The sequence below is a fragment of the Hakea prostrata genome, chromosome 2, assembly GCF_041222555.1.
Source record: "Hakea prostrata isolate BN-2017 chromosome 2, UWA_Hpros_2, whole genome shotgun sequence".
Lineage (NCBI taxonomy): Eukaryota > Viridiplantae > Streptophyta > Magnoliopsida > Proteales > Proteaceae > Hakea > Hakea prostrata.
This window is the reverse complement of record NC_142601.1, coordinates 46,012,484-46,025,914: the sequence shown is the minus strand read 5'-3', so window position 1 is coordinate 46,025,914 and position 13,431 is coordinate 46,012,484. Positions and strand designations below refer to the sequence as shown.

At 39.0% G+C, this 13,431-nt stretch overlaps 1 protein-coding gene across 1 annotated transcript in view; it reads right to left on the bottom strand.

Annotated features, from left to right (window-relative positions):
- Positions 1-2,792: 2,792 nt before the first annotated feature.
- Positions 2,793-13,431, bottom strand: part of LOC149024485 (pyruvate kinase 2, cytosolic-like) — a 42,906-nt gene continuing 32,267 nt past the window's right edge. Inside the window, exons 12-16 of the mRNA XM_089144715.1 lie at positions 4,463-4,558; positions 4,314-4,381; positions 4,105-4,204; positions 3,894-3,950; positions 2,793-3,547 (exon numbers count right to left, since the gene is read on the bottom strand). Coding sequence (XP_089000841.1) covers positions 3,395-3,547; positions 3,894-3,950; positions 4,105-4,204; positions 4,314-4,381; positions 4,463-4,558 — 474 coding nt within the window. The 3' untranslated portion in view covers positions 2,793-3,394. The remainder of the gene's footprint in view (positions 3,548-3,893; positions 3,951-4,104; positions 4,205-4,313; positions 4,382-4,462; positions 4,559-13,431) is intronic.

The following is a 13,431-nucleotide window of genomic DNA, read 5'->3' as shown; positions in this document are numbered from 1 at the left end:
GTATGATATATATATAAAAAAAATATATAAAAAATATATATATATATATATATATATATATAAAAAATAATAAAATTGTTTTTTAATTTTATTAATACAATTTATATAAAATATCACAAATCCTATTTTTTGAAATTCCAAAAAACCTTGCAAGGGAGCACCCCCTCTTTAAATTATAGTTATAATGTTGGTGGGGGGTTTTAGGGGGGGAAAAAATATTTTGAGCTGTATAAGGGGGGGGGGGGGGTGTATAATGGGGGGGAGGGAATTAAGTGAACAAAAAAATGTGTTTAATATTTTGTTGTTTTTTTTAAATCCTTAATAGTGGGATGCTTTTACGAATATATCATTTCTTTTTTACTGTTTTTTAGTAATTTTGAACTACTTTGTTCATACACTATGCATGATATTTATTGGAAAAAAACTTTAGGGACACTTTAAAATAATTGGCGAAAAGCATAATACCCCAAAATTATGCCAAATTGACAATGATTTCCTCTTTTTTTTTTTCATTAGAAACATTGATTAGTTAAAATAAATGACAAATATACCTTAGTTGTATTGTTTTAGATCTTATAATATAAAATGAAGAATTAAAGATGAATCAACAAGATGAAATTAAGGATTTCAACATTTTTTAGGGCAACATTGTAAAGTAACAAGAGATTAATAGTAATGCATTAATTATGAGATTATCTAAGGATGACTTAAAGAAATTTGTTAACGGGAGTGTACCATTATAAAAATTTAAGAGACTTCTTTGGTTGTCTTTGTCAAGTTGATATCTTTTTGAAGTGTCCATCATTTTTGTGAAATGTTTTGAGGTGTCTCCTAAATTTTTTTTTATTTTTATTTTAAGAAATAGATTATGCATAATTGAGGATAATAAATACTCATACAAAAATCACATTAATAATCAAAATGTTTGCGGCTATTGTATTTAGTTATTCAATGTATTTAGCTATAATTCAACACAATGATTTTCAATTTTTTTTTTTTTTTGAAGAATATGATTGACATATTGGAGGAAATTGAAATATTACTAACCTATAAGAAGAAAATCTCAGGTAAAATTTTATTTCTAGTGTTTTAACAATATGAATTAAATTATACTATTTATTTTTAATTAGTTGAATGATTTTCCAAATTCTTCAATTACAAAATGTAACCTATTTCAATATATATTAGGTGTTTTTAGATTATTATTTATTATGAATTATAACTTTGAAGTTTAACTAAAATAGAAAAAAGAACTATAATTTTGAGTATTATTATATAAATTAGTTGAATAAAGTTAAAAATTTACAATTGTAGAGTAGAGTTATATTGAAATTGTTGTGTTATAAAGTTAGTTTGATAAGAGGATTTTATTTATATATAGTAAAAATTTATACTTGCAACTATATATGAGAAAAAAATGAAAGAAAAATATTGAAGTATAATTTTTTTTTAAAATAGATAAAAAGACCATCATACTAAACAGTAATTTATCTATGAATTTCAAAATAATTAATTGATATCTATAACATCATACATTTTACTCTCAATGATATTGCTTAACCTAAATAACAATAAAGTTGTTATTTCATTCATATCATTATAATGCTTAGATGTTTATTTGGATATGATTTTATATTTGTTTGTTTTTTTTATACTACTTTTTATTACCAAATTGTACAATATTTATTATTTTATTAAAAAAATATATATCTTACAAAATATCAATATTCGTATCTCAACTCATATTCTATTATTATTTAAAAAAATACGAAGAATAAATAAAATAAAATGAAGTTGTTTGGTCAACAGTAATAAAGTTTTAGAACCAACGGGGATTGGTCCAAGTGGTAAGCAGCTTGGTTCGCTTAAGCAAGGTTCCGGTATCGAATCCTAGTGGATGCAAAAAATCTCCTCTGGGAGACTCACCCACCACAGCTAGGTGTGCGACGCGGGTCGAACCACTAGTTTATAAACCGGAGTTGGCAAACCAAAAAAAAAAAAAAGTTTTAGGAAGATGAATAAGATTTCTAATTAAAAAATAGATATAAAAATCGAGAGATTCAAATTTAGAAAAAGATTTTAAATTATTATTATTATTATTTATTTTTGAAATAGAAAGAATTTAATAAAATTAGGAGAATGTTTTTTATGGCAACTAATCTATCAAGAATATTCTGTTAATTTCTAATTAAAAAAAATTGAAGCTAAACTCAAATCGGTGGATGAGATAAATCCATAAGATCTTATTTCTTAAAAATAAAAAATAATCAAATCTCAAATAAAGAATTTTGGTTTCTATAAATATAAAATTATATTAAAAAAGGGAAGAGAATTTTAATTTTTTAATTACCTTTTAAGAATTTACCAAATTACACCATATTTTTCTTCATTTATTAAGAAAAGAACATATCTTAAAGAATCTCAAAATTCCTATCTCGAACTATATTCGAATAGTATGACATGATATGGATTGTGGAATTTGATCAAAAATTTTTTTATTAGGGATTAAATCGCATTGGATTTAAAATAACAATATTTATGAGTTATTTTGTATAATACCTAATTTGAAAATTTTTCTTTATTAAAGATTGCTATAAGTGAACAAAATCAGTGGGAGGAAAGTCTCCATAATTTTAATTTAATTTAATTTATAAATTAAAAGAAATAAAAAAATTACAAAAAGTACCAACAATTTGTAAGGAAAAAAATAAAAAAATTAATAGACTAAATATGACATTTGAATAAAAATGAGAGATATAATAGTCAAGAAAAAGATTTGCTGCAAAAGAGGAATACATGCTAATTCTGAACAAAGCTCAACAGGAGAAGGGAAGCGGAAGTGGAGAACCAAAAGATGCCCTAATCGTTGGACGGAGCGAGCAAAATGACCAAATTGAATGAACCGAACCACTAATCTGTTGGGCAAAAAAAAAAGAAAAAAATGGAAAACTACTAATCTAACCAAATCATTAAAAAATCCAACCCATTATAACCCGATTTGAAAAGGTTGGTTTATTAAAGAGCTACCAAAGCAAAATAGAAAGAAAGAACAAAAACCACACCAAGCAAAATGACCATAGAGCTTCTGGTAGTAATCACCCAGCAAGGCTAGCATGGGTAACTTTTCACAGAGCAAGCCTCGCACTTGCCTCAGCACCCAGATTCCAGAATAACCATATTTAGGAAGATAAAGTCAACAAACCCCTTGCTTGGTCAGAAAAAAATCCAAAATAAATAATGACCATAGGAAGAAAAAAAAATTAAATAGATGTCTCAGCAGATGGGGCATGGTTATTAAAGAGCCACTAAAACAACATAGAAATAGAAAGATGGGACGTTATCATCCATGTATCTAGGTAAGGAATTCTTAAGTATTCTCAAAATTTTGCAATAACTATTCCCGAAGCTCAACAATCTTGACAACTGATGCGTCCCCAATCTTCTGGAAGACCACTATCTGGTCATTAGGCTTGACCAAGCCAACAGATTTACCATGACTCAGGGCAAGTGCCAGCCCAGACTCTTCAGTTGCCCGGCCTGATGATGCCTGAAAGATAAAGAAAGGAGCAGTAGAAAATAGAGGCAACAAACAATGTTTCCATAGGCCGAAAATCCTGACAAAATGACATTAAAATAAAATGAAATACAGACTGTTCACTGTTGTTTGCTGGGACCCTTATACTCTGGATAGTTAAAAGCAATCAGTTTCTGAGGTGTGAATTAAGAAAGATTGATACATGGGTACATCCTTCTTTAACTTCTTTTATTTTTTTATTTACTTCTCTGTTACCAAACTGAATTAGTGGAATAAAATTGTCACTGGGCCTATTCAATATCAATTGATTAGGAAAAAGGTAATCAGAGCTTTGATCTATACAAAAGGAGATACTTACCACATTGGGACTAGCCAATATAGGATAGACTCCCCTCACACCAAGGCATTGCCTAGCCTGCAGTATAAGAGTAGACGGAATATGGATAATGTTGAAAGAGATGAGAATCCAATGTATTCCCAAAGTTATAGCATTGTTGACTTTTCTAATACCCAAAATGAATCACGGCAAATGCTTAGGGCCTAAACTCACTTGTGACAGCTAGTCATACCTGTGATGTGCCAGAGAAAGTCCAGTTCAATGAATCTGTCTTAAGACGAGGAATCAAAATAGCCACCACGGGGACAGAAGGCCGATATTTAGCAACCAACCTATTAATAAGAACATTGAAATCAAGATCTCAAGTCACCATTTTTTGGGGAATCAATTTGTACTTGATAACTAGCAAGTCATGGAGATGATAAACATTGAGAAAAGTACCTTGCAGCTCTCCCAGATGCAGTGAATACAACAATGATTGCTGCCTTGACTTTATTTGCAACACGTACCTTTGAAAGGCATGAGGAGAATCATGGTGCTGCTTAAGGCTGTAAGGAAAAGCAAACAACCAATTCAAGAATTTTAAATACCGCTGAAGAAGCAACAGATTCTGCCTGTGACATTGGCTCTCCGACATGTTTGAGTATTTTCTTGAAATTCAGGCCCTGGTTGTAAACACATTCAGCCTGCAATGAACATTATTTTCCAGGTGAGAGCAAAACTCAAAGTTTCAGAATTATAACAAAGCAAACTAGTATAAAAGACCAATGGGGTTTGAAAGCCATGTACTAAGTTGAATGGGAATGATAAACAATTTAAATTGTCAATGTGTTAGATGAGTCTGATATAAAACTACTTAGTAAGGATCTGAATATGAAATTGGATTCTTGATTTGATTAAAGGCCGGGTTTTCATTTCAGAACAATCATTTACTGCATATCTGATATCAGAATTCCACACAACAGGAGAATCAGTGATCAACATCTACTGCACCATTCCAATAAGAAAGTGTTGGATTCTATTAGGAGTCTAATAAGAGTTTGTATAGGAGTTAAGTTAGAGTTTGTATTCATATAGAATTCTATTCCTTGTAATATTCTACTTTCCACTTAATTATAATAGGGCTTGAGATCTGGTCTGCCATTCTACTTCGTTTCTTTCAACATGGCATCGGCCTAGTTCGATTGTATGTTCTTCTTTTTTTCTGTGTCTTCAAACCTTAACCCACAGCATTTTTTCTCCAAAACCCTTCGCGTTTTTTCTTGGTCTTCAACAACCTAATTCTGCAACCATCTTTGGCAGTTTTTCCTTTTCAAACCCATCCCCCGCTGCCTTTTTTCAGTTCCACCTGGCCGAGGCCCAACCTCTGCTGCTTCTTGCGATTAGCGATCCCCCACCTCTGCTGCTTTTGCGATTAGGTCTGATCCTGGGCTGGCGGGGCCCCTCTCGCCTTCACCTTCTGCTGCTGCTGTCATCTTCCAATCGTGCGAACATAATCTTTGATTTTTGGTGTGTGGGGATATCATTGTTATTTGGTTGGTTTTTTGGGTTCAACTTCTGATTTGGTTCTTTAGTTCATTGTTTGGTTCAATTCTTGGTTCATTGTCCATAGACTAGACCGCATATTTTTCGTTTTTTTTGTCTTGGTTTATTGCGTTTTTCTTTGGTCGGGAATTTTCTATCATTGTTTGGCTTTGCATTGTGCTTTTAGTTTTTTTCACAGGTGATAACTGCCTTTTTTCAACATGGCACTATCGATGGTACTCTTGCTCCCACCGGACCAACATTACCCATTTTCATCCTCTTTCGGTGTTTGTGGGACTTATTTGATTTGGTCCATCTCTTACTTAACTATTCTGGGGGACTTGTTGGATACTTCGGGCACCACTATCACCTTCTACCCGCTTTCCCGGTGATCTCAATGACTCTCTTATTATGTCTTTCTCTTGTTCATGATTCCATTTGCCCGTGGATTCTTTCTTATCTTGCCCATCGGGGCTCTCGACATTGGCTTGGGTGTGCCTTTTGAGCTCAAGCTTCATGAGACTACCCGGCCTTTGGCTTTTTTTGGTTGTCTCTTTGGGGTTGGATCTTTGGGATTATCCCCCCTATCCGGTGTGTGGCACTTTAGCACTTGTGGTTCGTATATGCTTCTTGGCGTTTGCGTGGAGTCGATCTCGTGGTCTTGCCGTTCTCCCTTTCCTACACTGACGTCTTTGCTCTTGTTCGGTGTGGGAAGTCGTCGTTGCCTGCTTCATACTCCTATTTTGGAGTCAGCTTTCGTCTTTGCACTATCTGTCCGCTGGAGATTGTCTGTGAGACTTCCAACCCTATCATACTAGGTTGTTGGAACTCCATGGGTTGATTTTGGGAGCCGGTCGCTCTATTTGAGCAGTTTCCACGGCCCTCTCGATGTTGGTCTCTCCGGGGAGTTCTTCTTTGCGGTTTCTTCTTCTCTCCGTCCTCTCCTTGCTTCCTCTACTAATCAACCACTCCTCCTTGCTCTTCGGTAACTTTTCGCTTCCAAGTTTCTTCGGTTTCTACTCCTTGGATTATTGATCCGAGCGATCATATGCGGTTTATCCTCTTTTTCTTATATTCTCCAACTCGGGTGTTCTTCTGTGGCTCCTATTCTTCCATTCTTGGGGACCATTCACATTCTCCATTCCTGTCTTTGTCTAGTTTTCTGTTCCCTCTTTCTCTACTCTTGCTCTCTTCGGCCTTACACATGACTTAAATTGTAGTGACATTTTTCCCATCTTTTGTGTCTTTCGGATCGTCGGGGAGTTGCGTGGTCTCTGGACTTTTTTGTCGGCTTGAGGATCTCTTCTTCACTCATCTTCTATCGGTCCATTCGGTTTCGCCTTCATCGTGCCCTGGCTGGTCCCCCCTCGACTCTTGTTTTCGATTTGTTTCTTCTGTATGAGGTGATTTTTTTTGGCTTGCATTTTGCGCGCTCGTTCTACTTATTTACCTTCTCTTCATTTATTCCTTTTATGTTATTCTCTGTGGGCTGCCGCTGTGTCTATCCGGCCTGGTCTTTGTTCTTTTTTGATTGTCACTCTGTTCTCTGGTTTATCTTTTCTGGTTTTCGATGTTTTGTGATTTTCATATATGATTCTCGGTTTGCCCGTGATCCTTCGTGACTGCCGTATATTGTGTTTTCGATTCTCTCCTGTTCTCGGCTGTTTTGTCGTCTGGGTGGCCGGGTCGGCATCTCTTGAGTGTCCGTTCTTTATGTTCTTGTGTCGTCGGTGTGCTTTCTCCTCTTCTTACCTTTGTGGATGCGTGGTCTTGGTTTTTGTCCTTGAGATTCTTGGCCTCTTCTTTTGTTATTTCCAGGTTTTTGGTGCGTGTGTTTGTCCCACCGGTGTTGTCCCGGCCTGTGTTTTTTGGGTATTGCTCTCGGGGGTCTGTTATCATCCTCCCTCGCCATTGTTCCATGTGTCTTTTTCTGGTTTTGCCTTCTTCACCTCTCGGGGGGGTCCTGGGTTTCTTTCCCTCTGATCTTCCTTTCCACCCAACACACTTAAGGTCCCGATTTCACCGGGGAGCTTCCGGTACTCGGACTCTATCCTCCCCTTCATTTCCCATGTGACCTCGGGAGCCACTCCTTTGGCACCCGTTGGGGTCTTTCCCGTTGACCATAGTCACTTTCGATCCCGCTGCGTGGGGGGTCGTTCCCTTCTCTCCTACTCCGTCTTCTCGGGTATCTTCTTGATCTTCCTTTCTTGTTGGGGTCGATCTTGTCTCCTCCTGCTATATGTTTCTTATAACTCTTTGTCGCTCCTCCTGCTTTTATATCCTCTCTTCATCTTCTGTTCCTGTTGCGCCTTGCTTGTGGGAGCTTTGGTCGCTGAATGACACTTGGGGTTTCCTTCCTCCGCCTGTTGGGTTTTGTGGTTCTATGGATGGATCGTCCGTTGGCTCTAGTTGCGGGTTTCCGCCTTGGGTTGTTTCGGAGCCTTTGTTCTTCTTCTTTCTGTGCCCTACTTGCCCACTCGTGTGCCTTCTTCTGGGGTTGGGGGTCTATTTCCCTGTTTTTCGTGCTCTGGAGTCTCTTGGGTCTTTGGTTCGTCTCTGTCTGGTTTGGCCTTGGGCATGCTTCTTTGGGTGCCAATCTGATCTCCTATTTGTCGGTCGTCTCATCCCTTCTCTTGTCTATGTCGATTTGTCATCACGGGGTGTGGTGGTTCGTTGGACTTCTTGCGGTTTGTTAGATCTGGGTTCGTTTTCTTGGTTGGGTGGCTCTCTGGTATTTCCTTCCCGTATGTCCTGATCTTTTCGTGGATGTTGGGGTGTGTAGTTGATCCCCTTTGGCTGGCTAACTTGGGGAGCCTGGCGAGTCCGGCTTGGCTTTCTCTTGTCTCACCCGGCCGACATTGCTTATGCTGTAGGTATAGCGAGTCAATTCATGCATGACCCATATTTAGCTCATATGGGGTCTTCGAGAATACTACGGTATTTGAAGGGAACTCCTGGAAAAGGAATACTTTGTCACCCACCGATAATCTAAAAGTAGAAGCATACACCGGTGCAGCGGTGGATCTCCGGACGGGAAGTCAATTTCGAGTTCTGTACCTTTATTGGAGGTAATCTAGTTACTTGGAGAAGTAAGAAACAGAATGTGGTAGCTTTATCTAGTCTGGGCTGAATATGGGGCTATGGTTCGTGGGTTTGTGAGCTACTATGGTTGAAAGGCTTGCTGCGGGATATTGGAGTCCAAGTTCCAAACCCCATGATGTTATATTGTGACAACAAGGCTGCTATTAGTATTGCTAATAATCCGTGCAACATGATCGAACTAAGCACATTGAAATTGACAGGTTTTTTGTCAAAGGAAAGTTGGAACAAGGGCTTATCTGCATGCCTTTTGTAAGATCTGAAGACCAATTAGCAGATGTTTTCACTAAGGGATTGAAAGAAAGAGATTTCCTTCCTATTGTAGGCAAGTTAGGCATGAGTAATATCTATGCCTCAACTTGAGGGGGAGTGTTGGATTCTATTAGGAGTCTAATAAGAGTTTGTATAGGAGTTAAGTTAGAGTTTGTATTCATATAGAATTCTATTCCTTGTAATATTCTACTTTCCACTTAATTATAAATAAAGGGCTTGAGATCATGGATCAATAAGCCATTCTACTACAATCGTTTCTTTCAACAGAAAGCAATTAGGGATAGTTGAGATAGAGCGATGGAGAAAGGATTGCGTGGGAAGGTAAAGGTTTAAGGCTCTCCAAACTGTGAAAGCATGGCACGGGATATGGCCATTGACCAAATAAAAAGGTGATAGGGAACTAGGGAACCATGGGAGCAGGGCAATTTCCAGATAAACAAGAGTTGAAGGATCCATTGGGGGGAGGGGGGGATTTAGGATGTGAGAGCCATAGGTTGCATGGGCTACTAGGAAGGATACCAAAAGGGTGCCAATGGTCCAACAGAATTTTTTTTTTAATAATCCCTCAGTATTTCGTAGTATAAGTTTCTATATGGTTACTAGTGATTGGTATTCGATACTAAGGTCAAGATCATATGTGGTGAGTCATTGGACTCCACAACCACCCCTTTGGGTGGTGCAGCCACACTCTAACAAGGTTTGGGCTTCCAAAATCTCTAATGCTGTACTTTCCAGGCTCAAATCTTGATTTCAGGCATGGTGTATAGGATGGTTCCCCAATTGGGTTTGAACTAGTGGTCTTCGAATTTCCTATTTAGGGTAATTGGTTTAGACTTATCCAGATAGTGGTGGGTGGTTTGGAGTGATGGGTGTATGGTTGGATGAGGTAGGTTCTTGAGATACTAGGTTTCTTGATTTTGGAGGGAAATTGAGTCATAAACAAGATGATCAGATCTAGAGATTAGCTGGTCTGTTTAGGCTTAAATATGGATAGAAGGTAAAAGGTATGGAGGTGGATTCGTGACTGGAGTGAAACTGGTGCTGGTTAGGGAGATATGGTTGTTTTTGATGTGGGTGGTAAAGAAGGGATCAAACCAGGGAATTTGGGGGGGGGGGGGGAGGGGGGGATTGATGCAAGCAGCCAGTAATACCTGAATGGAGCCTTGTAGATGGAATAACTTAGTGGACGTTGAAGGTTGAACTCTGATCTTCACCAAGGTACCTTCTTCCATTCAGTTTGCTATATCCAAGCAGGGGATGCATGATTTTTCTTCTCTACCTTGAGGGAGAGCGTCAGAGTTCATTGGAACATAGGGGTATTTTAGGAATTATTAATTAGTTGCCTAGTTATGTAACACTGTTTTACCTTTTTAACTCCCTAGAGAGGTGTATGCAATTTCTTCCTTTCTATTAGTCACACAATTCAGGCATATTCAAGAATGATTCCAACACACAATATTCTACCAGTTCCAACCTCAGTTCTCATCTTAACTCCATCTCCTTTCTCAACCGTTCTCCTTCATTGTTCTCAGTGTTGTTCACACCTGTTAAATTCCAACTCTAATATCTTTAAACCAAACCTAAACCATGTCATACATAACACATTATGAATCATCAGACACAAGCACAACCTTAGAGGCTACAACTTCTAGCCCATTTGAACCCATGTCTCAAAAACTCTTCCCATGGTCTATAACCAAACCTCTATCCTTACCCTATTTTTTGGAGCCTGGAGCTAATTTTAACCAAATCTTGGCAGCTTGGTCCTCTACTAAGCTCACACCCACAGATAAATTTTATTTAAGTTTCAATTTCTAACATGCTACTGCTCTGAAAACCTGCAAATATTATCGATAATTACATATACAAGTTGTTTTCCGTGAGACTTGACTGAATCTTCTCCTAACCCTAAGGGAGACCCAGTCCAATTTCATTTCTATGTCTACTGGTAATCCTCCATAACTCCAGATTTAACAAACCTGATTTAACTCCATGCTGGCTTGACATAACCCCCACCCTCACCTCTATCCTAACCCTAACCCTCAATTGGGCCCCAAATTCAGTTTCGGTCCACTTGAATTGGTTGGTTCATTTAAGATCCTGGAAAACTGCACCAAGTTGATCCCTTTCAATCTAGGGCTAAATCAATCTCACTTGCAACTGTCCAGAAGCATAAATATGATTATACTACTTATAGTTCAGAATCAGATGATCCACTAGCAGTCCTCATTTTGACTGGTCACTGACTGACATCCTCAAGTTAGGCTGTACTCTAAATCACAGTGATAGGAACCCCAAATCCAGTACCAGAAAGTATGAATTACATAAAGTAAACTAAAATATAACACTGGTTTTGATGGTGCAGTCACCCCCTACAGCATACAATGCTGCCCTCAACCCAAAAGCTGCCCAAACCTCACATAAACTAACCAACATCCTTACCTCATACCTTTCTCCCTATTTATAACCCACCAACCCACAATAACCCTCTCTTGCTCCTCCACATGGCGTAATCCCAAGGCCCTAACATTACCGGCCCCTCGAAATTGACCTTCTCCTCAAGGTGAAGGAGGATCAAAAGCTTGGTCTTCACATGCTTTCCTCACAATCATGCCAGCTCAGTGTCTTCAAGGACAGACCTCTTTGCGATCCAACAGATTTGGTACCTAAAAAACTCTTTGCATCCCATATGGAGGAAAACCTAGGAATCTTCATGGCTGCCAATAATGTCCTCAATCTTTGCAAATGCAAGCAAAATGTGCCCTCTAGTAGGGATGTGTTGAAGCAATTTGGTGAAAAGCTTCAAACCTCCTCTCCTGCAAAATCCACACTTGAGACAAAACTACAACAATAGCCACCGAAGGTGTATTGTGTCCATGATGAGTCCTCGACATCCAATGTAACCAATTAACCATAAGGAGGAAATGGTGAGAACCAGAGCCAGGTAGAATCCACACCCACATGCTGCAACGGTTATTGCCTATAAAGTCTTCCTAGGACCCTCTCATCTGCCAAGGGTGCCCACCCACAATGTCACAGACTGAACCACGCTCCGTCTCGCTGGAACAGGAGGAACTACGATTCCACGGCTGGGAGATACGCTGTTGCCTAATACTCTTCTGCAGCAATTGACAATCGTAAGACCTTCAAAGCTGTCCGTGTTTTGAGGAAATATTAGCCCATAAATTTCGACATCTAAGACCACAATACTCCCGTCACAGAATAGCCATGATGTTCCTGCAGGCACCTTATCTTCAAAGGTTCCACCGGTAAGTAGATTTTCTAATACAAACTCCGCTTAACATGATTTCTTTGGAATTCCTTTGGGGAGGCACCGCCCGCTGGCTTCATGTGAGTGTGCTCCGTCTCCCTTGGCTGCCTCCTTTCATGCATTGAGTTGATCAATAGAATGGGGGTAGGGGATGAGGGAACAGCAGCTTTCCTTAGATGCCCCTAATTAAAACTCTTACTGATGGGTCATAAACTTCCTGGGTTCCCGCCTGCATGTTGCCTAGCACAATCGCTGGGCTGGGCCTATTTTTAAACCTTAGAGCCCACTTACGGGTTTTCACTTCATGGGCCTTATGCGGCATCTTTTAGGCCTGCAAATTAGTTGAGGCCCTTAAGGCCCATTTCAGCAATTTTAATATGTTGGGTCCACTCTCTTGTTTTAATGTGCTGGTCCAAATGTATCCATTAACCAGGAGTTAAGGCAAGAATCAATCAACCCACCGGTTGGTTCCTAGCCATCAGTCTATCCAAGTACCCCCTCGAACCGTTTTTTCCCCATCGAGGCACACAACAACTATTCCCTAATGCTTTCCCCAAATCTCGCTGCCAGTCTTGTAGCAACCGTCTTCTCTCGGTCGTAGATGGAATGACACCGAAAATCTCTCGGCAACCGCTGCCATGTCGCACGCAAATCCCCCTTCCATTGTTGTCACCCTAATCCAAGGAGGCTTTGTCGGCGCTTACGTTACCAATTTGATCTCCACTAAGGGCAGATGACACTTCTTCCTTCGAACATGAAAGGAATCTCGACCTCCAACTCCCCCAATTCTAGATTTCCCATTACACAAAATAGATGGTCCCAAAATCCGTCTTTGCCTAATAACCGTCGGTTACTCTCCTTTCCCCTTTACTCTTTTCATGTTTTCTCAAAGCCCTCCTCCTTTTTTAGATTCACTATTACCGACCCCTTGTTTTGGTATTTCTGATCAACCTTCTCCTCCTCCTCGAGCCTGGACTCTATCCCTTGTTGTATGACTATTTTTTGGGCCTCCCATTTCCACCCTTGCCTTCTACCTCGAAAACTTGTAGGTCCTTAGTCTCTAAAGGCAATTTTTGGTCCGCGACAATAGTCTCTCTCTAGTACTCCAAGTCTCAAATTACGTGTATCATCTTTGCTTCACCAAAATCATGTTGTAACTTGTAAAGCCTTCTTAAAGCTTGCCCAATCGAACTCCGACCATTTTCACTAAACCTAGTCCAATGCATCCCCTTCTAGGTTTTGGGGAGCCACACCCAGCCAATAATCATACTCAACCTCATGCTGCCAACAGAAAAATGTGATCTCCATAAGCCTTTCACACTCTCTATACCGAAAAACATGGATAATCCGGTCTCCGTCTTCCTTCACTTAGATTGAAACATGCTTTAATAC